This window comes from Megalobrama amblycephala, linkage group LG2 (assembly GCF_018812025.1).
Source record: "Megalobrama amblycephala isolate DHTTF-2021 linkage group LG2, ASM1881202v1, whole genome shotgun sequence".
Taxonomy (NCBI): domain Eukaryota; kingdom Metazoa; phylum Chordata; class Actinopteri; order Cypriniformes; family Xenocyprididae; genus Megalobrama; species Megalobrama amblycephala.
In genome coordinates this window covers 58,348,313-58,376,151 of record NC_063045.1, presented here as the reverse complement: position 1 = coordinate 58,376,151, position 27,839 = coordinate 58,348,313, and the positions used below count along the sequence as shown (strand labels likewise).

The 27,839-nt window shown below is 36.1% G+C and overlaps 1 protein-coding gene across 6 annotated transcripts in view; it reads right to left on the bottom strand.

Annotated features, from left to right (window-relative positions):
* The window catches only part of LOC125262452 (membrane-associated phosphatidylinositol transfer protein 2), an 82,335-nt gene that overhangs the window by 12,903 nt on the left and 41,593 nt on the right, over positions 1-27,839 (bottom strand). For 4 of the 6 annotated variants that reach the window (XM_048181229.1, XM_048181233.1, XM_048181230.1 and 1 more), the window contains exons 3-16: positions 25,210-25,424; positions 23,377-23,498; positions 21,809-22,042; positions 18,536-18,868; positions 16,736-16,831; positions 16,551-16,655; positions 14,073-14,122; positions 11,522-11,766; positions 10,908-11,097; positions 7,566-7,685; positions 6,794-7,017; positions 4,376-4,554; positions 3,178-3,348; positions 1,326-1,463 (exon numbers count right to left, since the gene is read on the bottom strand). In XM_048181229.1, coding sequence (XP_048037186.1) covers positions 1,326-1,463; positions 3,178-3,348; positions 4,376-4,554; positions 6,794-7,017; positions 7,566-7,685; positions 10,908-11,097; positions 11,522-11,766; positions 14,073-14,122; positions 16,551-16,655; positions 16,736-16,831; positions 18,536-18,868; positions 21,809-22,042; positions 23,377-23,498; positions 25,210-25,424 — 2,422 coding nt within the window. The remainder of the gene's footprint in view (positions 1-1,325; positions 1,464-3,177; positions 3,349-4,375; positions 4,555-6,793; positions 7,018-7,565; positions 7,686-10,907; positions 11,098-11,521; positions 11,767-14,072; positions 14,123-16,550; positions 16,656-16,735; positions 16,832-18,535; positions 18,869-21,808; positions 22,043-23,376; positions 23,499-25,209; positions 25,425-27,839) is intronic. The other 2 variants (XM_048181232.1, XM_048181234.1) reach the window with 1 other exon arrangement.

Here is a 27,839-nt window from a genome sequence, read left to right as displayed (position 1 = left end):
TCACACCAGAATCAAAAGAAAGAAATATCTATTTTAGGACTATTTTCATAACAATATATATATATATATATATATATATATATATATATATATATATATAAACTATATATATATATACATATAAACATCTGGATGCTTTACAGTTCTAAGTATTGGGGGTGAAATATGCTTAAAGTCTCCCTGTGGTGAAAATCAAGTGTTTAATGTTGTTTATATGTCTATGTGGTGTTTTTAATATTCTTTAAGACAAACCATGTGCAAATTCATAAGTCAACACCATTGCTGAGTATTTTCTCCTTAAAACTGCAGTGAAAAAAAGAGTCTCAAACCCGCGGTTTGAAATTGCTGACATCACAAACTACCTTGTAACCAATCACTTCAATGTGCTGGCAGGTTTTAGCATATCATTAACAGTGAACTAGCAGGGGAGTCTTGAGAGAAGCCAGGTTATCCTGGTATATTTTTCTGTTTATATGAAATGTATCATGTAGATTTAGCAGTATAGTGATGTATATTACGATGTTATGATGAACTATATGCCTTTCTCCACTGACGTTCTGAGTTGTAAAGTGTTTTTAAGGATACTGATTGTTAGAAGGCAGCTGTCTGACTCCGAGATGGTGAACGAGAACATTGTATAACATTAGCAGTAGCTATTTGATAACATAGTCAAGCAAAAGGCTAATCATATTAATTACCGTTATGTGTCCAATGTTGTAAAGAGCGATACCATTGTGCAGCGTTTACCTCAGTAAGTTGACCGAGTGGATCTCTGAGCTGGCGTGAGCAAATGGAGGTGGGGCTAAGTTGCATATTAATGATCCGCGTATACTAAATGAAGCAGTTACATTCAAACTATTTTAAGGCATGAAGAAATTTTTTTTTCACAGGAAAAAAAACATTTAAATTGGTCATTTTGGTGATTAAAGATGAGTTTTAAGGTAGACTACAGGTAGACTTTAATTATCATGTGAAGTATGATTTTTCTTTATGATTTTGTGGTGAAATGTAACACTCTTTTTAAGTATACATATAAATGCCTTATAATTGTGTCTACACTAAATAAAAATAGAAAAAAGCATTTAAGCATTGAAAAAATACACACTTCACCTCTAAATTCAATACCATCATTTCCACATTGCAGCATCCAGTGGCAGGAAATCCCAGTAAAACTCAAAAACAACAAACCCAAATGACAGAATCAATGTCAAAGCAGACGCACAAACACAGATTATGTGAAATGAGGGCACACGCCTCACAGGGGTGACACACATAACAGGGTGTTTACACTAAAGGGATGCAAGAAACCAGGAATGGCTACACACACTCGGCGGGGGCCGGCATGGCTTGCCAGTTGAGCACAGGGACGGGAATGGAAGTCTCGCTGATGCCATCCTGACAGCGCTGGGCGGCAAAGCTCACACTCTCCAACAGGAGGTGAGGGTTACTCTGGATGGTTTCCACTGCCACATGTCAAACCCAGCGGCATGAGGGACGTGGAGACATGAGAGCGACGTGAAGGGGAGAGAGACAAAGAAACAGAAAATAAAGACAAATAACAGACAGAAATGACACAAACAGAGGCACGGGAACACCAGTCGTGAAGCAAAACTCACGCCGGAACTGCAGTGATGGACGATGCTCTTTTACAAGTGCTTCTTTAAACTAAACCATAAAAATATCTGCTTTAATACACATGCAATCACACGCAGGCCCCGTTTACAATCATGATTTCTCAAATGTAAACGGGAGTCCAAAATGTGATATAGCTTGAAATGCATGTGACCACATTGCATTTATAGTGTAAACGCTACTGTAATATGTCCAGATGCACCCTGGACAAAAGAACGGCTACTCACCTGTCAATCATCCATTGCAATAAAACATGTAAACTAGCCAGTTATGTGTGGCTTTTTTGAGACATTACATGTGAGTGATGTATTCAGCATGGTTGTTTATTCTGCAATTATTATGCAAGTTGATATTTTGACCATATTTTATGTTCTTACAATGGTGGCACTGGAGAATAAAGGATTCCTGATGGTTTCATAACTAATTCATAAACTAAATTCCTAATTTATTTATTTTTGTGCAGTTTTTTTTTTCCTTCTTGGACTGTTTTTGTCTGACCCTGCTGAACCAATGAGTATTTTGCTGTCCAATGGTCATGCCTTAATTTTGCAATTTCTAGTGTTGCATTGGTATTGCATTCTTCTCGTGGGCATTTAATAACCTTTGACTTTTCAGTCTGAGTTAAATCTCTTTTTTTGTCCATTTTACATGTAAAAGGAAACCTGCTTAATAATTATGCACACCTGAATATAAGGCGTTTTCTTACTTCCAGCCTTTATTAACAACTATATATCACTTATAAATGATTAAATACAAAATTAATAGAAGTTATTAAGATTGATGTGGCTTGGAATTGGTAAAATGTGCTTGGAAAAAAAAATGATCAAAACATTAACTTGCATAATAATTATACATGCACTGTAGTTAACTAAAAACTAAAACCATTACATTTTTTTTTACTTGAAATAAAATAATATTAAGTGAAATACAATTAAACATTTTTTTTTTTAAATTCTACAAAATTCTAAAAATTCTACTACAGAATTTATTAATCTTATTAAGCCATCGGATTTCATCACAAATATCTTAATTTGTGTTCCGAAGATGAACGAAAGTCTTACAGGTGTAGAATGACATGAGGGTGAGTAATTAATGACAGAATTTTCACTTTTGGGTGAACTAACCCTTTAACAAAGATTAAATAGTGTAACAAATATATAGCTCATTATTAGGTAATGTTAGTTAATACATGAACTAACATTAACAAATTAACCTTAAAGTAAAGTGTTACCAAAATAAATTAAAAGACAAAACAAAACTAATAAACATGACAAAAACACAGAAAATATAAAAATGAATGACAACTATAATCGTATTTCAATGATACTGAAATAACACTGGTGTGTAGTCAACAATATCAAGAGACCATCCTCTTTAAATCCAATCATGTGTGGTCAGAGGACACACATTTGAGATGCATGTTAATACAAGTTGAAAAACAGCAATCTGTCTCGCCTGACCACTTGTGATAGATATTATAAGTACCAGGTGTAATCCGGGTCTTAGCAGGTGTACGTGTTGACTGAGAAATCTCTCCACTCTTACCCAGCAGGGCCGACTGGCCGTCACCCAGCGGGAAGCGCTGGTAGCGGGGTACGCTAAACGGTGGCATCAGGTGGAAACGCTTCTCCAGCAGGGGCTCCAGACGTGAAGCGGACGGATCTGCGGGGTGGAACAGGTTGTAAACCTGCTGGCACGCCGGACGAAGATGAGCCACTGCAGGAAGGAAACACAAAAGAAAAATATGTATTAAATTGATCTAAAATTCTGGTGTTAGAATATACATTTATTAAAATAAAATATATAAGATTAATTAAAAAATATATATATATATTCTCAGCTGGTTAGAAGTAGAATCATGCAGTTATACACTACTGTTCAACAGTTTGGCATCAGTAAGATTGTCTCTTATGCTCACCAAGTCATATTGTGAAATATGACAATTTAAAGAAGTATTTTCTATGTGAAAATGTAATTTATTCCTGTGATCAAAGCTGGATTTTCAACATCATTACTCCAGTCTTCAGTGTCACATGATCCTTCAGAAATCATTCTAATAAGATGATTTGCTGCTCAAGAAACATTTCTTATTATTATCAATGTTCAAAAGAGTTGTACCGATTAATATTTTTGTGGAATTCTTTTTTCAGAATTCTTAGATGAATCAAAAGAACAGCATTTATCTGAAATAGAAATCTGTTGTAACATTATTAATGTCTTTACGGTCACTTTTGATCAGTTTAATGCATTGCCGAATGAAAGTATTAAAAAAAAAATCTCACTAACCCAAAACTTCGGAACGGTAGCATACTTCAGTATTTTCTTTCACCATAAACTAGCTAAAAATAAAGTTGCTGTTGGTGTTGCAGGAGGTTATGCCTTCAGTGTATTTCATTCAACACATTCATCCTTGTTTTTGTTTTGTTTGACGAGCTTTACATGACAGATGTTGGATTGGGAATCTCCTGTCAGCATACTGTTCACTTTCCTCTGTGACACCAGCCCTCTAAAACAACCTCTAGTAATCTGCTGGCAAATTTAAGTTGCTTTTAGGATTAATATGTTTGAAGCCTTTAAAAGATTTGGACTTCAGAACAAAAACAGCACGAACAATAGAGATTACACAATCCGGGTAATACAGTTTAAATGATTGCTTTGGCATCCAATCCTCTCAGGATTTCATTCTCTTTCATCACTCTTCTTCCACTAGAAACTATACTAAGAGTTTTCAAGGTTAACATACCGTCCAAAGAAGGGACCACAGTTTTCCTCAGAGCGAGGACCAGGCCTAGTGGAGAGCCGAAGAGGAAGAAGTCGGACACTTCGAAGTCAAACTTTCCCAGAGCGCCACCTCCTTCTAGCATGGTACTGCTGCTGGACCGACGCGAACCCGGATCGTTCCTCAAAACGCTGGAGTGCAGACTATATATATACACAATTTACATTATTATACACATTTTTACAACAGTCACAAGTAGGGATGCACTGACCTCAGCAAATATCTATAACTAATATACATTTTTAAAATAAACTATTGTGGAGCTCACACTTTTGTGGAATAAAAATTGTCATTTCATAAACAAAAAGTTTAGAGAAGGATTTTTTTCTATTTTTGAAAATAGAATAATTTTGATTTTGATTCAGACCAATTTGCTAAAGAATTATTTAATTTTCTGAACCACTTTGATTCCTTTAACTCTTAAATGCATACCTCGGGTCTTTAGTGACCCGGGACGTCATTCACTACCCTCCTCCTCGTTCATTTTTTAAAGTTACACATCAACTTTCTTGGTACTCCTCAATCAATTCATTATAAAGAATATAACAAGAAAAAAATCATAAAATTATAAAAGAATGCCTATTTTTGTATAAATTTTTTGTAAAAATTGTATAGGGTCGCAAACGACCCGAGGTGTGTATAAGTGTACGTATATTTTTTCTGCACAACAATAATTGAATCTTAGATGACAGAATAAGAGCAATTCACCTTTATTCCACAAGATGGCAATGTCTGATACACAATGTTGAAGTACTGACTCATTTAGACAGAAAACAAAATAAGAAAAACATGAAATGGCTCAGCGATTTACTGCAGAGCAAGTACTGAACGCAATCAAATATGACTGTAACACTCAGGATGAATCTGGTGAAGCTGTTAGTGCTCAAATATTGATTTTGAAGATGTTGAAAATTTCTTGAAAAGTTGATGTTGAAAAGCTTTGAGAATACGTTTGAGATCATGAATGACCTCAAACATAAAATTAGCCCATTATTTGCTGAATTTACTGGGAAATGAGCTCTGACGAGGACAGTGGTGATGGCATAAAACATCTGCTCAAACTGAGCTCTTTCAAGCTCCAAAAGGTAACAAAATGTGATTTATTTTATTCTTCTGTAATTGTTACTCTAATATCAGAGGAGTTTTATACTATCGCGACAGGTAGAGATCCTTCCGTGTTAGATATATATCCGGGTCGATAAAGACCCGAATATGTAAGAATGATTGGCGAAACAGTCATGCATTTAAGGGTTAAAATATTTGACTGAAAAGACTGATTTGATGAAAATCTTTTAGGGATGACTGATATATCGGTCACCATATAGGTATCGGTCGATATATGTTCATTTTTAATGTTATCGTTATCAGTCCGATAAGGAAATTTAGCCGATATATTAATGCCGATAAATAATGGATTATTTCCTTAAGATGAGACACTTCAGATGCACACTGTTTGCCATAACGGTTCTGAATTGCTTGAAATATTATTGGAGTCACTTCTAAAAGGAAAATACAGTTAAGTGCAATATGTGCAGTGCAAGTCTGTCATATAGATTACATAAAATTAGAATGAGAACATTATAATTGTGTGCTTTGGACATGGCTTTTAATGGTGAGACTTTTGTTCTTGTAATCAGGCTCTCAAAAATTAAAAAAAAATTGAATTTAGATTTATCAGCCAATATATTTATCAGCTTTCAAATATAAAGAATTATTGGTTATCGGAAATTCAGTGCATCCCTAAAATCTACTCAATGAAATATTTTCATTATTTATTTCATATTTGTTCATGTCTTTTCCAGAACTGAAAAGCAATTAAAAATATATTATTATTTCCAGGTCTTCCATGATCATGGGAACACTGTTATAAAATATCTGTAATATTTGAATGTACCTTATATGTTTTAAAATCCAGCATTTATTGTCTGCTTCTAATCAAACATAACCAGACTTAACTAACAAGTTAATGAAATGCTAATATTGGCCAATATTAATATCAGTATATGAATCCTTTTAAGTCGTTAATAGTTGGGTAAACACCACAACAGCATTTCTAGGACTTTTCAAAAGAGGAAAAAAATTATAGGGAGCTTGATTGCCATCACTCGCTCAGCCATTGTATTAGAAACACTCACGCAGCAGCGTTAACTAGTTTTCTGTAAATTAATGCCAAGGTAATATAAGAAAGTATAGTGTTATGAATGCACATAAAATTTGATAAAAATGAAAATATATAAACCTTTGCTAGATTTACTGTGGAAACATGTCATCACTGTCTGTAAAAAGAGTCCATGGTGCACATAATTATGATAAATAAAACAGACACGCTCACTTGAATGATAAACAAACTGGGTGAGGAACAAAAGAACGACTGTGGTTCACCTGGTCAGGAAGGCCTGGTGCTGTTTAATGGTGTCCAGCTCATAGGTCGAGGAGTCGCTGCGCTTCCGGGGCAGCTGTTTTTTGGGGTCGTCCGGACCGCTGCAACGTGGAATGTCAATATTACTACGGCTGAGGTGCCGACTGCCCTCCAGAGACAAACCCGAGCCAGAACCCGAGCAGTGAGTGCTGTTTATAATGATCCCTGGTGACAATAGGTCATTGTCCTGCGGAGGAAGTGAATCAGTAATTAGTATTACAGGGGTCATATGATGGAAAACAGGATATTTATGCTCTTTTGAAACAAAGAATGTGATGCATTACAGTAAATGACATACTTTTAACTAATTCAAAATGATTCAATTTGTCTTATCTCTTAAGTTATTTATCAAAGGGGTCCTATTATGCTCATTTAAAGGTTCATAATTTAGTTTATGGGGTCTACTAGAATACGTTTACATCATTTAATGTTCAAAAACTAATTTTTCTTATAATTTACATTGTTGCAGAACCTATTTTGACCCTGTCTGAATGTTGTTGTTTCTTTTAATTTGGACTGAATGGAATGATTGGACAAACATTTTTTGGTCCTGAGACTTCCACAGATATGTCCACATGTTTTTAATATTTAGACAACTACGATTATTGATTGCTGTCAGGATGTGAAGAGAGTTTACCAAAAGTGTTTATGAAAAACATAGCCTATCCTACCTTTAAGGGTAATTAATCACTGTCTGGATGACCAGGCTTTGTGTGTGTGCAAATGTGTGTTTACCTGCACACTGACAATGCTGCCACGTCTGCTGCTGTTTTGACTCTCTGACACTGTGATGTTGCTGCTGCAAAGAGCATCAAATCCCAGAATCCCTCCAACACAGTCACCAATCAGACACACCTGCACACAAATACCAGACAGACACACATTACATCACAAACAGAAAGTCATGTTCATGGGCAATGAATGAGATAAATGACAATATAAAGATGAAAGGACATTCACAACACTTGATTGTGATTGTGAATTCATGTAATCATGTAATGTGACATGTTTACATGATAATCAGCCTCAAAAGAGACTTTTGCAAAGAAATCAAACACAGACAAATGTGATATCACTTTGTGATTAAGAACACTTTGTGTGATGTTACTCAGTAAGAAAACCAAATGCTGTAAATAACGCAATTTATCCCAAAGGCTATTTTTACATTAAGACTCCTCAGCAAACAAACTTATGGAAGCTTGTTTCCACCATGAAATAAAAAATAAAAAAGGTAATTGTGACTTTTTATCTCACAATTCTGACTGTTTTTCTCAGAATTGAGAGTTATAAAGTCAGAATTGTGTGGTAGTCAGAATCTTAAGTTTTCATGTCAAAAGTGCGTGTTAAGTCAGATTGGCGTGATATAAAGTCACAATTGCGTGATATAAAGTCAGAATTGCATGACAAAGTCAGAATTGCATGATATAAAGTCAGAATTGCAAGTAATAAAGTCAGAATTGTGAGTTTTAATGTCAAAAGTGCGAGTTAAGTCAGAATTCAATTCAATTCAATTCAATTCAAATTTATTTGTATAGCGCTTTTCACGATACATATCATTTCAAAGCAGCTTTACAGAAAATGGATGTCAACATTACAATTTAAAGAATGTAGTTAGCAAATAATATACTTTAGGTAATTAATTACAATCACTGTTAGCAGTTTAACTGAAGGTAGAAGCAAAGAGCTCCTGGAAAATGAATTACATTAACAATAAATTAGGATATAGAGATTGCGTGTTATAAAGTCAGAATTGCGAGATATAAAGTCAGAATTGCAAGATATAAAGTCAGAATTGCGAGATATAAAGTCAGAATTGTGTGATATAGTCAGAATTGTGAGTTTTAATGTCAAAAGTGCGAGTTAAGTCAGGATTGCGTGATATAAAGTCAGAATTGCAAGATATAAAGTCAGAATTGCGAGTAATAAAGTCAGAATTGCGAGATATAAAGTCAGAATTGCAAGATATAAAGTCAGAATTGCGAGTTATAAAGTCAGTGTTATAAAGTCAGAACTGCGTGTTATAAAGTCAGAATTGTGAGATATAAAGTCAGAATTGCGTGATATAAAGTCAGAATTACCAGTTATAAAGTCAGAATTGCGAGTTGTAAAGTCAGAATTACCAGTTTAGTCAGAATTGCAGTTATAAAGTCAGAATTGCGAGATATAAAGTCAGAATTGCGAGTTGTAAAGTCAGAATTGCGAGTTATAAAGTCAGAATTGCAAGATATAAAGTCAGAATTGCGAGTTATAAAGTCAGAATTGCGAGTTATAAAGTCAGAATTGCAAGATATAAAGTCAGAATTGCGAGATATAAAGTCAGAATTGCGAGTTATAAAGTCAGTGTTATAAAGTCAGAATTGCGTGTTATAAAGTCAGAATTGCGTGTTATAAAGTCAGAATTGCGTGATATAAAGTCAGATTATTGCATGATATAAAGTCAGAAGTGATATAAAGTCAGAATTGCAATAATAAAGTCAGAATTGTGAGTTTTAATGTCAAAAGTGCGAGTTAAGTCAGAATTCAATTCAATTCAATTCAATTCAAATTTATTTGTATAGCGCTTTTCACGATACATATCATTTCAAAGCAGCTTTACAGAAAATGGATGTCAACATTACAATTTAAAGAATGTAGTTAGCAAATAATATACTTTAGGTAATTAATTACAATCACTGTTAGCAGTTTAACTGAAGGTAGAAGCAAAGAGCTCCTGGAAAATGAATTACATTAACAATAAATTAGGATAAAGATTCGTGTTATAAAGAATTGCGAGTTGTAAAGTCAGAATTGCGAGTTATAAAGTCAGAATTGCAAGATATAAAGTCAGAATTGCGAGATATAAAGTCAGAATTGTGTGATATAAAGTCAGAATTGCAAGTAATAAAGTCAGAATTGAGAGATATAAAGTCAGAATTGCGAGTAATAAATCAGAATAAAGTCAGTGCGAGTTATAAAGTCAGAATTGCAAGATATAAAGTCAGAATTGCGAGTTATAAAGTCAGTGTTATAAAGTCAGAATTGCGTGTTATAAAGTCAGAATTGCGAGTTATAAAGTCAGTGTTATAAAGTCAGAATTGCGTTATAAAGTCAGAATTGCGTGATATAAAGTCAGAATTACCAGTTATAAAGTCAGAATTGCGAGTTATAAAGTCAGAATTGTGAGTTATAAAGTCAGAATTGCGTGTTATAAAGTCAGAATTGCGAGTTATAAAGTCAGTGTTATAAAGTCAGAATTGCGTGTTATAAAGTCAGAATTCAGATATAAAGTCAGCAGTTATAAAGTCAGAATTGCGAGATAAAGTCAGAATTGCGAGTTATAAAGTCAGAATTGCGAGTTATAAAGTCAGAATTGCGAGATATAAAGTCAGAATTGTGTGACATAAAGTCAGAATTGTGAGTTTTAATGTCAAAAGTGCGAGTTAAGTCAGGATTGCATGATATAAAGTCAGAATTGCGAGATATAAAGTCAGAATTGTGTGATATAAAGTCAGAATTGTGAGTTTTAATGTCAAAAGTGCGAGTTAAGTCAGAATTGCGAGTTGTAAAGTCAGAATTGCGTGTTATAAAGTCAGAATTGCGAGTTATAAAGTCAGAATTGTGAGTTATAAAGTCAGAATTGCGAGATATAAAGTCAGAATTGCGAGTTGTAAAGTCAGAATTGCGTGTTATAAAGTCAGAATTGCGAGTTATAAAGTCAGAATTGCGAGTTATAAAGTCAGAATTGCGAGATATAAAGTCAGAATTGCGAGATATAAAGTCAGAATTGCGAGATATAAAGTCAGAATTGCGAGATATAAAGTCAGAATTATGAGTTACAAAGTCAGAATTGTGAGTTTTAATGTCAAAAGTGCGAGTTAAGTCAGGATTGCATGATATAAAGTCAGAATTGTGAGATATAATCTCACAATTGAGTGTTTTAATGTCCAATTGTGAGATAAAAAATTCCCCTTTTTTATTTTTTTATTTAGTGGGGGAAACAAGCTTCCATACAAACTAGATGCATATTTCACTGGCAAACGATTTTTCCATTGCTCAAATCAGTAAATAATTACATAGAGAAAAACCCAAACCACTGACTTGGCCAGTGAAAGTGGCCCCCTCCAGGGATTTGATGAAGTCACCGTAGACCTGATTGGCTCGCACTATGACCGTTGCCACGGCGTCCTGGTACTGTGGTGCAGAGGTGGCCAATAGGGGGAGGGCGGCCAGAGGGATGTGATCCTGACTGTTGGAGAGGCAGCCTTCGTCATAGCTGTAGGGACTCAAACTGTGTCAAGGACGCAAGAACAGAGAGCATGCTGGGTTATTACCAGCGAGAAGCAGTTTTATGTACTGAATTAGCACGCAGAGTGGCATACTACCATACCAGTCTTTCTGCATTATGCATGCAATACTCGGTTGACCTGCTACATTTGCCAAAATGCGCCGTTTACAACCAGAGCACACAGCTCAGAACTGTATCCCGCAATGCGTTTTCAAAAGTGCAATGAATGAATCAATATCAACAGCGACGTAACATCTCTTTATTTGAATGCAGGGAAACATTAAGCAATAAATGTCATGGTACTAGAAGGTAAAAAAGTTGGAATTGTTGCTAGTTTAAAGTTAGCTACTCCCCAACAGTACCTCCTGACTACCAGATGTCATGTTTAGTGTCCTGAATGGATTGAGTGTGTGTGTTTTACACTCACTTTGACACCAGAGAGAAGGCCTCCACGCACACGGCCGGACACGGGACCAGGCGGATGGCGATGCGGCCCAATGCAGCTGGGTAATGAACCCGCATCACAGCATCAAACGCGCTGCTGATGGTGTTGACGTCCCCCTGCTTGCTGTTCTGGTCTCCGCTGCCCGTATCCAGGATGTTGCCGCCATGCAGGACCAGGAGGAGGACGTGGATCTTGGACGGCTGTAAGCACTGCTGTGAGGAACAGTCCTGAGGGACACATTTGGACGGCTGTTTCTGCAGCTGCATTCGGTTCATTTAAAACATCCACACACACTCGTGACAACATGCTATTGTGAAAGAGGACGACTTACTAATGAACAACACCCTACAGAGCGCAACAGCAGCCTTCCGGAAGTACATATCCCATTCAAAATCTCCATAGACAGAAAACACAAATCTTTCAAGACAGACCAACCATGAGATACGCAGACATATGCTTCTGTAGAAACCATGTCACATGTGTGGCTGCTCAGATGACCTCAGTTAAAATTAGCAACCTATATTGCATTAGATAACGTGGAGGTGTTGTAGTGTTAGAGAATAAAATATAGAAGTGGTGATTTCTAATATATCATTTAATATTATTCAATATATCTGATATAAAATATATTCTGATAAGGAAATTCATAAAAAACATAACATCACTGCTGGTTTATGAGGAGAGAGCAGTTCATTCACACTCATAAGTACAGTATTTTTCTACAGCTGTCTATATGTCGATTATGAAATTTTGGCTGACTTCATTGTCATACAAACAATTATGATTATGCTCAATATCACACACAAAAAAAATGATGCATGGTTGATTTAATTATCCTATTTGTTCATGCTAGTTAGATTTTTAAAAGGGTAGAATGGCATGAATCATTACACTGTTGTTAAATAATATTCTTATTTTTAATAATAATATACTAATAAAAAGAAGTCAACGAAGACTAGGAAAAATTCAATTATTTTTATTTTTAAATACTCTAATAATAATAATAATTTATTAAAATAATTTCAATAAATTAATAAAATTAATAAAATCTTTATAAATATAAAATTAATAAATTATTAATATTATGCGAAATACTGATAAATTCATTTAAATGTGTTTATTATTATTATTATTAATAAAATACAATTAAGGTTTTATACATCAAATATATATGATTAAATAATATAGTTATGTTAGAAACCTATTATTATTATTATTTAAATACTAATGACTATAATGGAAAAATGTGAAACTAATGAATAATGAAATTAGACTACATTACATTCACAAACTGCTAAATGATATGTATTGTTATAAATATATATACACTAAAATTCATATATATTTATAACAAATTTTTCTGGTTATCATAATTTCAAATAATTGTGATCAGATTAAAAAAAATCCCATTATCTTTCAAATGTGTCTTGATTTGTTCTGTTTTGGTACACTTTATTTTAAGGTGATGTAGTTACAATGTACTTACTCAAATAAGTACTGAGTAATATTTATTAACTACACAGATACATCTATATATACATCTACAGTACCTACTATAGAGATACGATTAGGGTTAGGGATTGGTTTAGGTTAGATACTTGTAATTATGCATTGTTATTAAGTACATGAAGTAATGTGTAACTACGTCACCTTATAATAAAGTGCTACCTTTGTTTTTTGTTTTTAAGAAGAAAAATCCTGAGGACAAAACGAATGGGAAAGACACTTCCAGAAACAAAGACAAAGTGGGCATCACTGTTGTCCGATTAATGAAGATTATTCCATGGTAAAAGAAGAACTACTTGTCTACATCTCTAACGTGTGTCAACTTTACAAAATACTACATCTGAGATCAGCTAAACTCTACGCAAACACAACACGATCTGTATGAATAACTGCAACAACACAGGAAAACACCTTTGACTCTACATAACTCATGACAAGATCTACATTTCTACCGGATCTAAACAGACGGGTGTCGCTGTGACTCACAGCTGGGCGTCTGCGTGATGTACGCCGACGCCTACGGACCGTGGAGTGCCGCATGGACCTGGGTCTCTGCGGACCAGAGTTAAAGAGCACTGAGATCATCCCAAAAAAGCCCTGATCGTGCTCTTCCACGACACGTCCCCATGAAACCCTTCACACTATGAGAATTTGACCTTATGACTATATACTGAGCCAACCTTTGCAGTGACGCCGTTTCATTCTGTGAAAGGTCATTGGGATTGCTCAGTGATAGTGTAGCACTGATACTAACTGAAAGAGCTGTTGCATAACATACCCTCAGAGAAGCTTTAATGCTTTTTCCCCCTCTTTTTACGTCAGCATAAACACAGCGTGACCATTGCAGAATTTTTGCTCCATTAGCACAAGTAGATCAATGCGTCTTTCACTGATGCAGTTGCATTAATAATTCGACACCAAGAGCGCTGCTGCATAAATATGCATTATGTAATGTTTAAGTTGAATTATATTTCCATTAATGTTAATGGAAAAGCATTCTGTGAAAATGCACAATTGTAGACATTACCTCATTGAGTCGCTCTGCGTTGGCAGTCCCAGATTCTTGATACAAGTCACCTAGAAACATAAAATGAATGCACTTAATGCAAGAAAAAACATATTCACATATGTATCATAATTAGTTCTGAAACTAATCTGCATTGATGGAAAAGGAAAAACAACAAATAATTATTAATATTAATAAACTACTAAATTGTGAATAATAAAAAAAAAAATATATATATATATATATATATATATATATATATATATATATAATATATATATATATATATATATATATTATTAAATTAATTTATTACTTAATATATTAATATTAATTAAATCAAATTTAATCACTAATATTAAATGAATACTAATTCATATATAGTATTAAATTATAAATTAATCAATTTATTATTATCAATAATATCAAATATATTTGCATATGATTAATAGAATTATTTTAGAAATATATTATTATTATTGTTACTAATGAAAGAAAACTTAGGGCCCTATTTTAATGATCTAAGTACATAATCTGAAGCATATGGCGCAGGTGCACTTCGGGCGTGTCCAAATCCACTTTTGCTTGTTTAACGACCCAGGCGCATGGTCTACATACAGTAGGTTTTACCTAGTCTCTTAATAAGTCATGGGTGTGTTTTGGGCGTAACATGCTATAAACCAATCAGAGTGTCATCTCCCATTCCCTTTAAAAGCCACCTTCGTACCTCGCTTAATACATCTGAGATGATTTGACGGATGCTAGATCTTCTAATCGTGATAACTGATCTCTGGCTAATTTGGTTCTTCAAAGTTCTTCAGGATTAAGTTTAGGATTACTGCTCGTTCTCATGTTCCTCGAAACCATGGTCAGCAATGCAGTGATTGGCTGGCGGCAACACAGCAACGTAATGACATCATATAACTAGAAAAGACACCTTGATGAATTTCTGGACCTTTATAATGAAACAGCCAAGCGAACAAAATGACAGAACGACATAAATGTTATAATACATAAATTAAATGTGCACTGTTTTTTTTTTTACATGATTCCCAATTATTTAGATTCACGAGCATTTGTACAGTCATTACATTTTTATTTCAATGTTGTAATTTGCAATTCATTTAATTTTATCTTTGAAGCAGATTTGTTACGTGACAGCATTAATTAAAGTTTGAATTAAAAATGAATTAAAGTCAAGATCAAGTTTTCTGCATCTCCTGCTCTGCATCAAGCCACTCCCATAATAGCTGTCACCATTCAAATTAATGCACGGCTCATTAAGTAATTATTCCATCACAAATAAATCTTTCAATGAGTAAAATTGTGTCTATAGTATTAGAGACTACACAACCTTATAATATTTTCAAAATTTGTAAATTATTATCATTTTAAATTACTATCCCTGGATATGCAGAGTACTCTTGAAATAAAGTAGCAGTGGCTGGGACAGATTTTAAGTATCAATTCCACTTAAAAAGATGCAATCTAATCCTATTTACATGAAATAAGCCTGCTCACCTATGCTTGCTATGGGAGCAAGTCCAGGATGAACGTTGAATAACCAAACAATCCAAGATCATGCCAAATTTTCAACAATCAAATCCAGCTAACCGAGTTAGCAACGTACGAAGAACGGGCCCCAGATGCGCTTGCACCATGGCGGATTCGCTACTTACATGGTGGAATTTGCAAGTGAATGCTTCTCCAGAGAGTAAACGGATCTGCTTGTGCACAAGGTTATAGCGTCGTATTTTTATTTTATTTTTAATATCTGGCATGTTTGTGTGCTGCTGCTGTGTGTGTAATAAGCAGAGTGTATGTGCGTTGTACACCCGCCTATAGGCACATATTACTAACACGGTCTTTAAATAACAAAAAAAAAAATACTGCGCTATTGACTTCAGACCAGGTTTTTGTTGGTCAATGGCGCAGTTGTTTTCAGTTGTCTCAAAATAGCAACACGCCAACAATGTGCCTGAACACACTTTGTTTTCAGACCAGCAAACCCATGGGTGAGCAGATGGACGTGAGTGCATTTGCTATTTAAACAACGTGGGCGCTGGATGTGAAAATGATAACCGTGTCGGGCTGAAACTAGCAAAACACACATTGCATATGACAGGGCACCTAGTGTTAGATTTTCATTTGAACATGGCTTTCCTAAGTGTAAAAACCTCCACGGCCCGTGAGTCCAGCGAGCAGCGAGATCCGTCTCGCAAACAGCAAGGAATTCTGTGTAATTAGTGTTCCATAATCTCACACTGTTTGACACAGACCCTAACCTCCTCAGAGTCAATGGGGCTCCTTTACAGCTAATCCTATTAAAGATGTGAAAATCTCCGTATTTGAAGGATGAATGGAAAAAACTCTTTCCAGTGGGCTCGGCTTATGCATTACAAAACCAAAGCATTGGAAAAAATGCTTTGCATCACCCGCCTGCAATACCCCCTGCAATCCTAGAGCGTGTCAGATGGGTGAAGATAATCCCTCGCATACCCTGAGCTTCCTCTGACTCCGCTGTCTCGATTTTATCCATCAGATCATTGGAGCTCCACTTGGTGATCTCCTTGGGAAAGATCTCCTCGTTGTCAGAGAAGTCCTCTGAGGAACAAGGATTCAGATTTTAGTAAATAACAGATTGTCAAGAGCACCTTTTAAACGGAGGATCAAACCTGCATTACCGTGAGCATCAAAGAACTCATCGTCTGTGCTGTCCTCCGAGTCTCTGGCGATGCTCTGCATGCGCCATTCAGAAATGCTGTGGCGTGAAGGGCTTCCTGCACACACCATACATTAAAGATAAATGATAAATCATGTTAGTTCTATGTTTCAATGCTTAATATGAGACATTACCCTGAAAATAAACACCTGATTCAGTGCTTCCCACACATAGACTATATTTGGAGACACCTTTTTGCTTTTATTATTTTTATCCTCTTATGCTTTTATTTCCGCCCAAGATAATAAAACCATCCGCGATCGAATAACTAGTCGTTTCGTTTTTGCGCGTTGTGTGCGTCAGAACTGTTTACAAAGTCCCCTTGCAAAGTCACAAGGGGGCGCTGTTGCATGTTTTACAAGCTCACGCAACAGCGTTTCAGACTGCTTAAAGTGATTCTGAATCAATGAAAAGCACAGATTTATGCCAAGCGATTGCTAATGAACTCAAGTTGATGAATTATTACAATGTCTACTTCATGGCCTTTATATAACATGTTTTAGACGATTGTAAGAATCTGAAGGATCAGTCTGCAGTACAGACATTTCAAAATAAGAGTCCCGGTGTATTTCGGGCTTGTTTATAATTAAAAAAGTAACACGTTAACGTTTTTTCTTTTGGGCATTATTGGTATTTTGGTAAATTGTATTTAATTTGATTTCCATGTAATTCATAGTAAATTATTGTAGTTTCCCCCACAGGAAGAAAAGGCTAAGAACATTATTTGACACATAAATTATTCATTATATAAATTTTACTAGTAAAATCTGTGTCCCATTCACTGAGAGAGACACTATATGACAACAAGGAGAACATAGGAAAAGGTGAACCATTTAAATGCTGTAATTTGCATAATTTACAATGCATAATAATGCATAATATTAGTATGTAATTAAATGTAATATGCTATATAATTAAAATTAATTTCAATAAATAAAAATACTGTTAAAAATCACACATTATTTGTTTGTCACATGTAGTAGACCATTTTTGTGTGACCATTTTGGTAATAGGAGGATTTTTCGCCCGGCTACCACCGCAAGTATATTTCAAACCTGTGGGAAGCACTGTGATTATATAATGAACAGACTGAATTTAGGCTTTTATTAACACATAAACATTCATCAACGCGCACATCAGTTATGATAAATGAAGATTCAAGCATGTTTGCTTGACATGCAAGAACAAATGAGGTTCATTCTTGTGTTACGCAGCACGTTTGAGCTTCAGCAATGAGGTTTATTTTCGCACATCAAGCAGGTTCAGTTGAGCTTCTATTTATGTTCTCTGATCAATGTTTATATGTTAACAAAAGCCTAAATTAAATCGGTTCATCATATAAAGCGATCGTGTCTCTTCGGAAAATTTGGACTAAACCAGTACAGAACTGGCTCAGATTTTATTAAAAAGATCTTAATTTTTGTTCCGAAGATGAACGAAAGTCTTACAGGTTTGGAACGACATGAGGGTGAGTAAATGATGACAGAATTTTCATTTTTGGGTGAACTAACCCTTTAAGCTGAGCTTAATAGCTTAATCCTAATAGCTCGTGATCACCATGCATTTTCAAAATACAGGTATACAAACAGAGCAGCTTTTTTATTAAGTTTTTATTAATATAACTCCATGTGGAAAAAAAGCAACTGGTCATCAGTAAGTAAGACATGAACCAATAATTCCCCTCAAAATATAGTTGTTCCAGGCCAACAAAGCAGTCTATTCTATTTTGGTCAATTTCACATGAAAGACGATAGGAACTTACCGCCCCTCTTGGAGGAACGTGAGGACCTGGAAGAGGTGGACCACTGCTTGGTCAGCTCTCCTCGTGCCTGCAGCGTGTCCCCCATGGTCCTCGCCGTACCATCCGCTTCGTTGGAGCTGACGGCCTCCTTGCCTTCGAGCTCTTTCTCGGGGCTGGTGACGGCGCCGTTGTTCTCGCCGCCCTCCTCGTTGCAGCTGTACTGTGCCATCTTCTGCGCCAGGGCCAGCTGAGTCTCCAGCTCCAGTTGTCGGATGTCCTCCATGGTCAGACCGTACCACTCATCCTGCCAACACCAGGCCTGTCGATGAGCGCGTACCATCACCTTCCTCAGCCCTGATGGGAAGATGTTGTGAGATTAATTCTTAAGTTAGCACAGACAAATTGTTTCCATAGTCACTGCATGCAAACTAGTTTGTGGGGAAAAAGAAATGTTCACAGTAGATTATATCTTCTGAAGATAATGAGAGTACAGTTTCCCATGCATAAGTCAGCATCTCAATGCTTTGCAGTTGATAAGGTGTTCTGAAATGTTCTGGACAGTTGCTAGGCCTGTGAGTCAAGCAAAGCACTTCTGTTGTGGAAGAAAGAGCCTCAGACAAGATGGTGAGAAAATGTAACATTACTTTACATAAAAAGTGACAAAGCAACATAAGAAAAAACTTTTAAAAGTAACATTTCTCAACACTATCAACCATGTTAAACTTATGCGTTTAAGTTTTACTAATTTAGTAATTTTTAGTAGATTTAGAGGTTTTTTTTTTTGTCATTTTTCAGTGTCTATAGAGTTTTCATTCAATTTAAATGTTTAGTTTTAGTTCATTAAGTTTTAGTTACTTGTTAGATCAGGTTATGTTCATTTTATTCCAAGTAATAAAAATGTTTTTTTTTTTTATAGATTTAGTTTTAGACTGATGAGTCTGCATATGAGATCGCTCAACATTTGGGGTCGAGGTGTGGTTTGGCTCATTTCCTTGTGCGATTTCCTCAATTGATTAAGATGTGTGAAAGAAGCAGTTAACCAGCCTTTTGAGATAATTGTACTTAGTAATGAAGAGACGTGCAAACAAAATTGTTTTCACAGCGGCCAGGAAACAGCGAGAGGAAAAACTGATATAAATAAAAGGAAATCAGCCCAAGAAGTTAAAGACTTTCGCAAATGAGGAACAACAACAGTCCGCTTGCAAATTATCAGAGAAAGGAGCCAATAAACAAGCCGATATCGAAGTAATAAAAAAGATTAAGCGGCAAGCGGACGGCCCATGGAAAGGAAATTAATTCTGCCCTGATGTAGTCAGGAGGAGGTGGTTCTCCAATCGTAGATTTTCACTGGATTCGCACTGCATCAATCTCGTTTTCATTAAGTGCAGGTTAATGATTAAGGGCTTTTTTCCTGACAAAATGCTTGACACCTGCTGCCCACCCACGCACAACGATAACAGGATGTTAACAAGCATCAATTCACACACATATGCAACAGATGGATCAGCTGACTCATATAGAACTATTGGAGAGACAATTGTCCTCTCAGCACTAATAACAGTGGACATATGGTAGAGGATACCACTGACTGGTACTGGCATCAAGGTGATAATAAATTCACTGGATTTTTATATATATTATATATATATAAACAGTGCTTAAAGGAATAGTTCACCCAAAAATGAAAATTATCCTATGAATCTGATTGGCTGAGAGCTGTGCGATATTCTAGTGATAACAGCACTCCTACCTTTTCGCCGTTTGTATCACTTCGCTTAAAGCGACTGTCATGGTGACTGGGCAAATCCACCATATATTTTAAAAATACTACACTTGTTGTACAACGAACTGTTGTTTTAAGAGCTTTTTTTTTTTTTTTTAGGCAAGAATGTAGTTGTTTAGACCTGAAATATGTGAATCATATTTTATTATAGCGCCTATTTTACAATTTGTTTAGACGTTTGCGGAGATGCGAGCTCCAGGCCATCAGCGGCCGTTCAGTGCTCGTGTACCCGCTGAGAACAGCTTCATCTCGGCCAGTGCTTCGGGGATAAACATGAGATATAATTCATTTTGGGTACATAAAACAGGCAATCTTTGTTCTTATTAATCTATTACTTGTTCCTGAGCAAATCGATTGGGCTATGTTAAATTTATTCATTTAATATTAAGGCTATACTTTACTTACATCCTGTAGAGCAGTGTTTCTCAACCAGGGGTCCGTGGACCACTAGTGGTCCTTGACATAATGCTAGGGGGTCCTTATAAAATAACTGACATTTGACATATTCCCATAAAAGAAGAAGATAATATATGTATAATATAACTGACGATATGACTGAATATTGGACAAGTCAACTAATGTAGTAGTAAATTATACTTGACTGCATTTGGTCATCACAAAGACATTAATGATACCAATGAGCCAATATTATTCTGGGGTGTTTGAGGACGGTTCTAAATATGACGGGGGTCCATTACTCAAAAAAGATTGAAATTCACTGCTGTAGAGCACTGCTTTTCTATGTTTGACTGAATTGTACAATTGTGTTTGTTTCCTATTGTCATTTATAATGGCTATTGTTGTTAATTTAAATATTGTTGCTCAATAAATATTATGTTATATAAATAATATATTGTATTTGGTATTGAGAAAGGGTCCATTAGTGTGTAATATGGATTAAGTGAAAGTTACATTAATACATAGTTGGACTTTTAAATTGAAACAGACTTTTGTAAACAAGCGCTGTTATGGAAAATTCCCTTAACTGTAAAAAAGACAAATATTGCTTTCCTCAGCGGACATTCAAATTGATTTTTATAATGTATATAATATTATGAATATCGACCTGAAGAATGAATGTTATATCAGACACAGGTAATGCTCGCTAAGGCGATCTTTCTCTCTCTCTATAATACTGTACAAAATACAATGATTTTCAATGGAGGGACTCAACATTCCTTCGTTACTAGTTCTAAAGTGACATTTTAGAACTAGTAACGGAGCCTTGGTCAAACTGTCAGCTTGAGATTTGAATCCGTGGCAGAATGAAGTAGTTCTGCACAAGAGGGTTTTAAAGACACTCCGTTGTTATTTCTTATTTATTTACACACTCGTGCCACTGAACTGTTGTATAAATGCAATATCACATGAGTAGCCATGCTATATGGCTGTATATCAGCACGCTGTGATTACCTACGGCCGATAAAGGCATATCGCACGGCTATGAGTGTGATATTGCTTATATGTTACCCAGAATCCCAGAAGGTGTCTGAACATTTCCAAACACTTACCCACATCATGAATGAACCGCTCAATCTTGGACTGCATGCCCCAGTATCGAAACTCCACTTTGCACAACTTGTAAGCGCACATGACAGGCATTTTGCCTGGGTTGTTGTTGATTTCTGTGATCCAGTCATCAGACAGGGGGCCCCGCTGGGTTTTATTCGACTTGTAGAGTTTAGGGTCCTCCTCAACTAGGTACTCATGAGGGGCAATGAAATCGTTCACAATATCGATAGGATCTGTGAAAGACAATTGCTTCTATTAGCGATTGCATTTTTTTTTGGGGGGGAGAGGGGGTGAACAAGGCACAAATGGTGGTTCATATTAAATCCATTAATGCAAACGAAATCAGTTCATCACTGAGATTTTATTGAACCTTCTGAAAGGTAATAACATGGACCTTGAGTTGTCTGAGGCTGTAAAACCTGGTTTATCTGTTTGTCTTATGTGTCATAAAGTCTTATTTAGCATTAGGAATCAGCTTGCTCCATTATAAAAGGTCATTACTTTTTTCATGTCCATATATGGAACTTTGAATTTGTGGTAACACTTCAGTATAGGGAACACATATTCACTATTAACTCCAACTTTTGCCTTACCTTAACTACTAATTTACTGCTTATTAATAGTTAGTAATGTAGTTTTTGTAGCATTTAAATTTAGGTATTGGGTAGGATTAAGGGATGTAGAATAAGGTCATGCAGAATAAAGCATTAATATGTACTTTTTAAGTACTAATAAAAAGCCAACATCCTAGTAATATGCATGCTAATAAGCTTAGTTAAAAGTGAGAATAGAACCCTAAAATAAAGTGTTACCGAATATGTATTACTAAAAATAGCAATGTTTTTTTTTTATGCAGTATATTTTTTTTTATGCAGTATATACATATACATGTACACACACACACACACACACACATTAGTTTTCTTATGATTTTTACCGTTCTTTGTTTATTCACTTGCTTTTTCTCAAAGAACAACTCTTAATTCAGATCTCTAATCTTTCATGTCTTAACCTAACATTGTAGGTCTTCAATTATTCACAGTTGCGAAGTACAGATTGGTTGCTGATCTTGGGTTGTTTCCTGTTTCCAGACTGCCGTGTTCCCAGACAGCCTCTAGGTGTCTCCACAGCACACTGACAAAGGTGCATGTTTTCAGTCAGGAATGGAGTTATGTAACAGCATTCACAGGGCGCTTCCCCCTGCAGTGTCTGCGTCTGTCTATGCTCAGCTAAGAAAGCCTCCAGTACCTGTCCCAGAGTGCAACGGGGATCTCGTGCAGCGGCACGTTACCCAGCAGCAGCATGGTACTATGTCAATGAAGCGGCACGCTGTCTGCATCTTAAACACTGAGGCATGACTCCAGAGCATGACTCTTCCTGCTGGATTGCTTGAGACTGGTGTCAGAAGCAAGCAGTGCTCGCATGGTAAAAAGCATGCTAACGACTGGACCTCTTGTAAATGTAATTGTTCTAAATGCTCAGTTGTGATTTTGCACGTCAAAAACTGTTAAAAGCTTCAATTTAAAATATGCATCAAACATGCGGAATGAAAATAAAGAAAGTTTACCTATATCCCGCTGTCTCTTTTCGGCCGAGGACATGCTGAAGACGTCATTCTGGTTACCCGTGTCCGGCTTGTAGTACGTCTCAATATCGATGGAAAACTTTTCGACGAAAGGACACGTGTAGCTGCAAGACAGGCGAGGAGAGATTAACTCTGATGTCACTTCATCATATCAGTGTCATGCATTACCGCAGAGATTCATGCAAGCTTATCCCCTCTTCACACAGGCATTGTCTATATCTACCATGACCCCTTCATTAGATAACAGATACATGTTTATTGCAGTGGAAATGTATCACTCAACATGAAACTATGAGAGCAGAAAGATGCTTTAAAGGGGTCCTATTCTGCTATTTTACATTTTCAACTTTCTTTAGTGTGTAGTGCTGCTTTTTGAGCATGAAAAAGGTCCGCAAAGTTACAAAGCACAAAGTCCCTCCAGCGGGAGTTTTTCTCTATGAAAAGGTTCCATTGTAAAGCTTTTGGGAACAAACACGTCACAATATTCCTCATTTAAATAATTTCCGCACAAGGCATAAGCAAAAAAAGGGGCAAGGCCTGGTTGCGTTAGTAGTGTGTTAAAACTTGCGGTTATGGTAAAGGGCGGGATATTTTTTACCAAACACGCTCGAACATGCGCTTTTCGGAAAGAGGTGCTTCATAGAGACTGTAACTAAATAGAGTGTTAATGACAGAGTGGTGCTGCAACAATGCCAAATATGGGAACAATACTTAAAAAAATACTACTTGTTTTTTTAAACATTCAAGCATGAAAACCTGTTCTACTAGACAGTGTTGGGGTTAATGCATTACAAGTAACTTGAGTTACGTAATCCGATTACTTTTTCAAGTAACTAGTAAAGTAACGTATTACTTTTTTCAATTTACAACAAAATATCTAAGTTACTTTTTTAAATTAGTAACACAAGTTACTTTTTCACATTTATTGACTGACAGCTCTCCTGCCCCTATGTTGAGAGAAATAAAAGTCAGAGGTGTTGTGTGCACTGTCCGAACATGATGGTTATTGTAGTTCTAGACTAAATGTGAACATGCATTTATTCATCTCACTTGCACGGAAACATTCAGTATTCCTCAAAATGAATAAAAACTGTGAAATGCAACCTTAGAATTTGATGCAAACCTGTAATAATTAACTATATTAAACTACACAAATATACTTTATGAATTTAATCTCACTTTATTAACCAATGTCTTTGCTGCTGACCTTCAATGATCTAATTCAACCATACTAATAAGCAAAAATTACTTTAGATTAGATTTAGAGATAAGAGTGCTGAACTTCCTTCTACTGTATCCTATTCTTCTTAATCCAGAATGTCAGCACAGCTGAAAGATTTGTTTGAGCTGCGCCCTCTATTGTACAGGTGTAAATATGCATTTCCTTCAGCCTGAGGCTTATTCATTTCACTTTTGGTGTGAAAGGGCCAAAAATAGAACTTTTTTGTTGTTATTAAAAAAAAAAAGCAAGCCAGGAGAGAAAAAGTAACACAAAAGTAATGTAATGCATTACTTTTCATAAAAAACACAATTAGTTACTTTTTTAGGCAGTAACGCAATATTGTAATGCATTACTTTTAAAAGTAACTTTCCCCAACACTGCTAGTAGATCCCAAAAACAAAATCACGACTTTGAAAAAGAGCACAATATGGCCTCTTTAAAAAAGTAAACACAGATCTATTTTGATTTCACATTTACTTTAAGACCAGAACAACAAGGCCTGACTTGAATATTAAAAGCTGTTTTGGATCTTTATCTCGAGTACTCTTGAAAAAGAGCCAGAGGGTTTTATTATTAGGAGCTCTGGCACTCACCGTGTACGGGTGTATGGGTAGGCGTTCCAGGATTCCTCTTCCACACGAAGAGCAGCTTTTGGCAAGATAGAGCGGAACCAGCTAGGGATGTGTTGGCCAATGTGGTAAACCTTATGGGTGTATTGACCAGTGCCGCCGGGGCCGTCTGTGTAGGGTCGGTTCTCCAGGATCTCTACCCCACTGCCCTCGCCTTCGCTCTCTTCACGACTCTTTTTCTGCATGGAGGGAAAGGTCAGGGATTAGGGTTCACAGACTTCCAAATGGCCCAGAATTATAATGAAGTCAAGTCACATTTATTTATATATCACTTTATGCAATACAGATTGTTTCAAAGCAGCGTCACATTAATAAACAGGAAAATGACAGTGTTAATGTAAACCTCATGGATTATGGAACAAGATCAATTCAGCTATATGCAGCTCTACAGAAGATAATAGTGTCATTATTCAGCTCAAGTCAGTTGATTCAATTCACTGAATTCAGTTCAATAACAGTGTCAGTGTTGCAAAGTTGGTGTTATAAATGCATAAATCAGAACTGGACGATTTTAGCTCCAAACACACGATCAACCGGATGTTTTTTGTTTTATTTTGGCCGATCTCTATTTCGAAATTGCACACAAACTGCATTGCAATCATTTGTTGAAGTATTACGAAGTCTGTAAACAGGACGTTAACACAGGCCAGAGACGGGACACGCTGAAGATAAAGATGAGATAAAAGATGAGAGCACAGTTAATACTGTACCAGGCACAGCAAACTCAGTGTTCGCGATGCTCGAAATATAGGAATAAAAATATAAATACTGAATTGGGGGTAGGGGTTTATATGAATGCATCTCTGAAAGGAACTGACAGTCTTTAGAAAAGTTTCGATGACACTTTCTTTTCCTCTTACCTCTGTATAGAGAGTATGTCACCATCGGCTGGAGTGATTGTGGTTACGCCCAATCACTTTCAGCATTGGTTTTCAGCGTGAATGCCGCGAAAAACACACAAAACACATCTAAAACTGGAAAGAGCTGTGCGATTGCCAATACAGATAGATTTGACACAAAACATCTAAACCAGGAGAGAGCTGTGCAAACTTCGGAAACTTGACTGTACAGATATACCTCAGATTTCTTGTCCAGTCTATTTTTATAGACTGCCGAAAGCTAAAGAAAAGAGAAGCAAATGGATCGCTGCAATTCACAGAAAAAAAATGGACTCCAGGCAGCAAAACGTGGATTTTGAAGTTATTATTTTGAGTCAATATGTTGAATTTTGAGGTAAAATCATAGCCTATATATTGTATTGACAACTCCAAATCAAATACATTTTTAGCATCTTATATTCTGCATAATTGTATGTTTTAAATAAAAACTGCAAAAAACTATACAAGTTTTTTCAGGACTAGATGATATATAAAATTTGCTTTATATATTTCCCCGGCATTGAAATCAGGTACATATAAATGTCAGGAAACATGATTCCTGGCTGCATGTCAATATCCATGGATCACTGGATCTTTGCTAAGTTGTAAGAACACTATATCGAGTCCAACATTTAGTTTAAACTGATAATCATTTGTTTTACTCGCATTTTTGCAGTTTCCCCTATTAAATCCAGTCATGCAGCAGGCTCTTTTTGCCACTCAGTATGGCTGAGGGGGCGTGTTCCAGCGGGACAGAGACGTCAATGCATACCCTCTATAAAGTAGTGTTTATAAGTGCAGAACTGCTTTGTGTACAGAAGTACCCAAAGATGCACTATATCGCTGTGCCACCTACTGTCAGAGAGTGAATTTGCATTTTCATTCAGTCCGTCTGCCGTTTTTGTTTTGTGCAGGTGTCTTATGTAGCATCATTTCACAAATCTAAAGTCAGACCATTCTGTTTTAGTTTTAAATCTTGAAATTATAATCTAATTTAAACTGCTCATGCTATGCTCATGCTGGTATCAGAATCGGCCAATTTGCTTGTAAAAAAATCGGAATCGGCCATGAAAAATCATGATGGGTGCATCACTAGTTAGTGTCATTATCCAGCTCAATTCAGTTCTCATCTAATAATGCCAGAGCAGTTAAATAGATAATATTAAGCTAAGCTTAAACCTTAAAACCTCTTAGGACACTCGGAACTCAATGTTAATGGAAGGTGACAGTCTATCCCAAAACAGAATTGACTCCTACCCAACAGAAGTCAATTACACGCTCAGCGCTACTGGTGTTAGCCAATCAAGGAACGCCACACCTTCAGCTTTGTGTCAGTAAGATAAGCCAAGACTCACTGTGAATGCCAGCAGACAGAACTGTAAAAATAGGGTCTAGTCTTGGCTAGGCTCCGGAGCTGTGAATTTTGGGAGAGGGCCCACTGTGCCAGTCAGGGTAGCACATGCCATCATATCTGCCTCGCTTGAGAAGGTCATACGAAGGTAGTTGGAAGCATCCGGTGGCTAATGGCATATCAAGTTACTTATGAAGCCATCAAGGACAAGTTTGGCCCATTTAAGTCTACTATGGAAAAGCCTAGGGTCAGGGAAGGAGTGTCTCCCCTTAAAATTGTGTCCTAGGCCCCTGAAAGTGAACACATGTTGGATCAGTGTCAAACATCAGTTTTAATTCTGTACAGCATTTTTGTTTTACATTTCT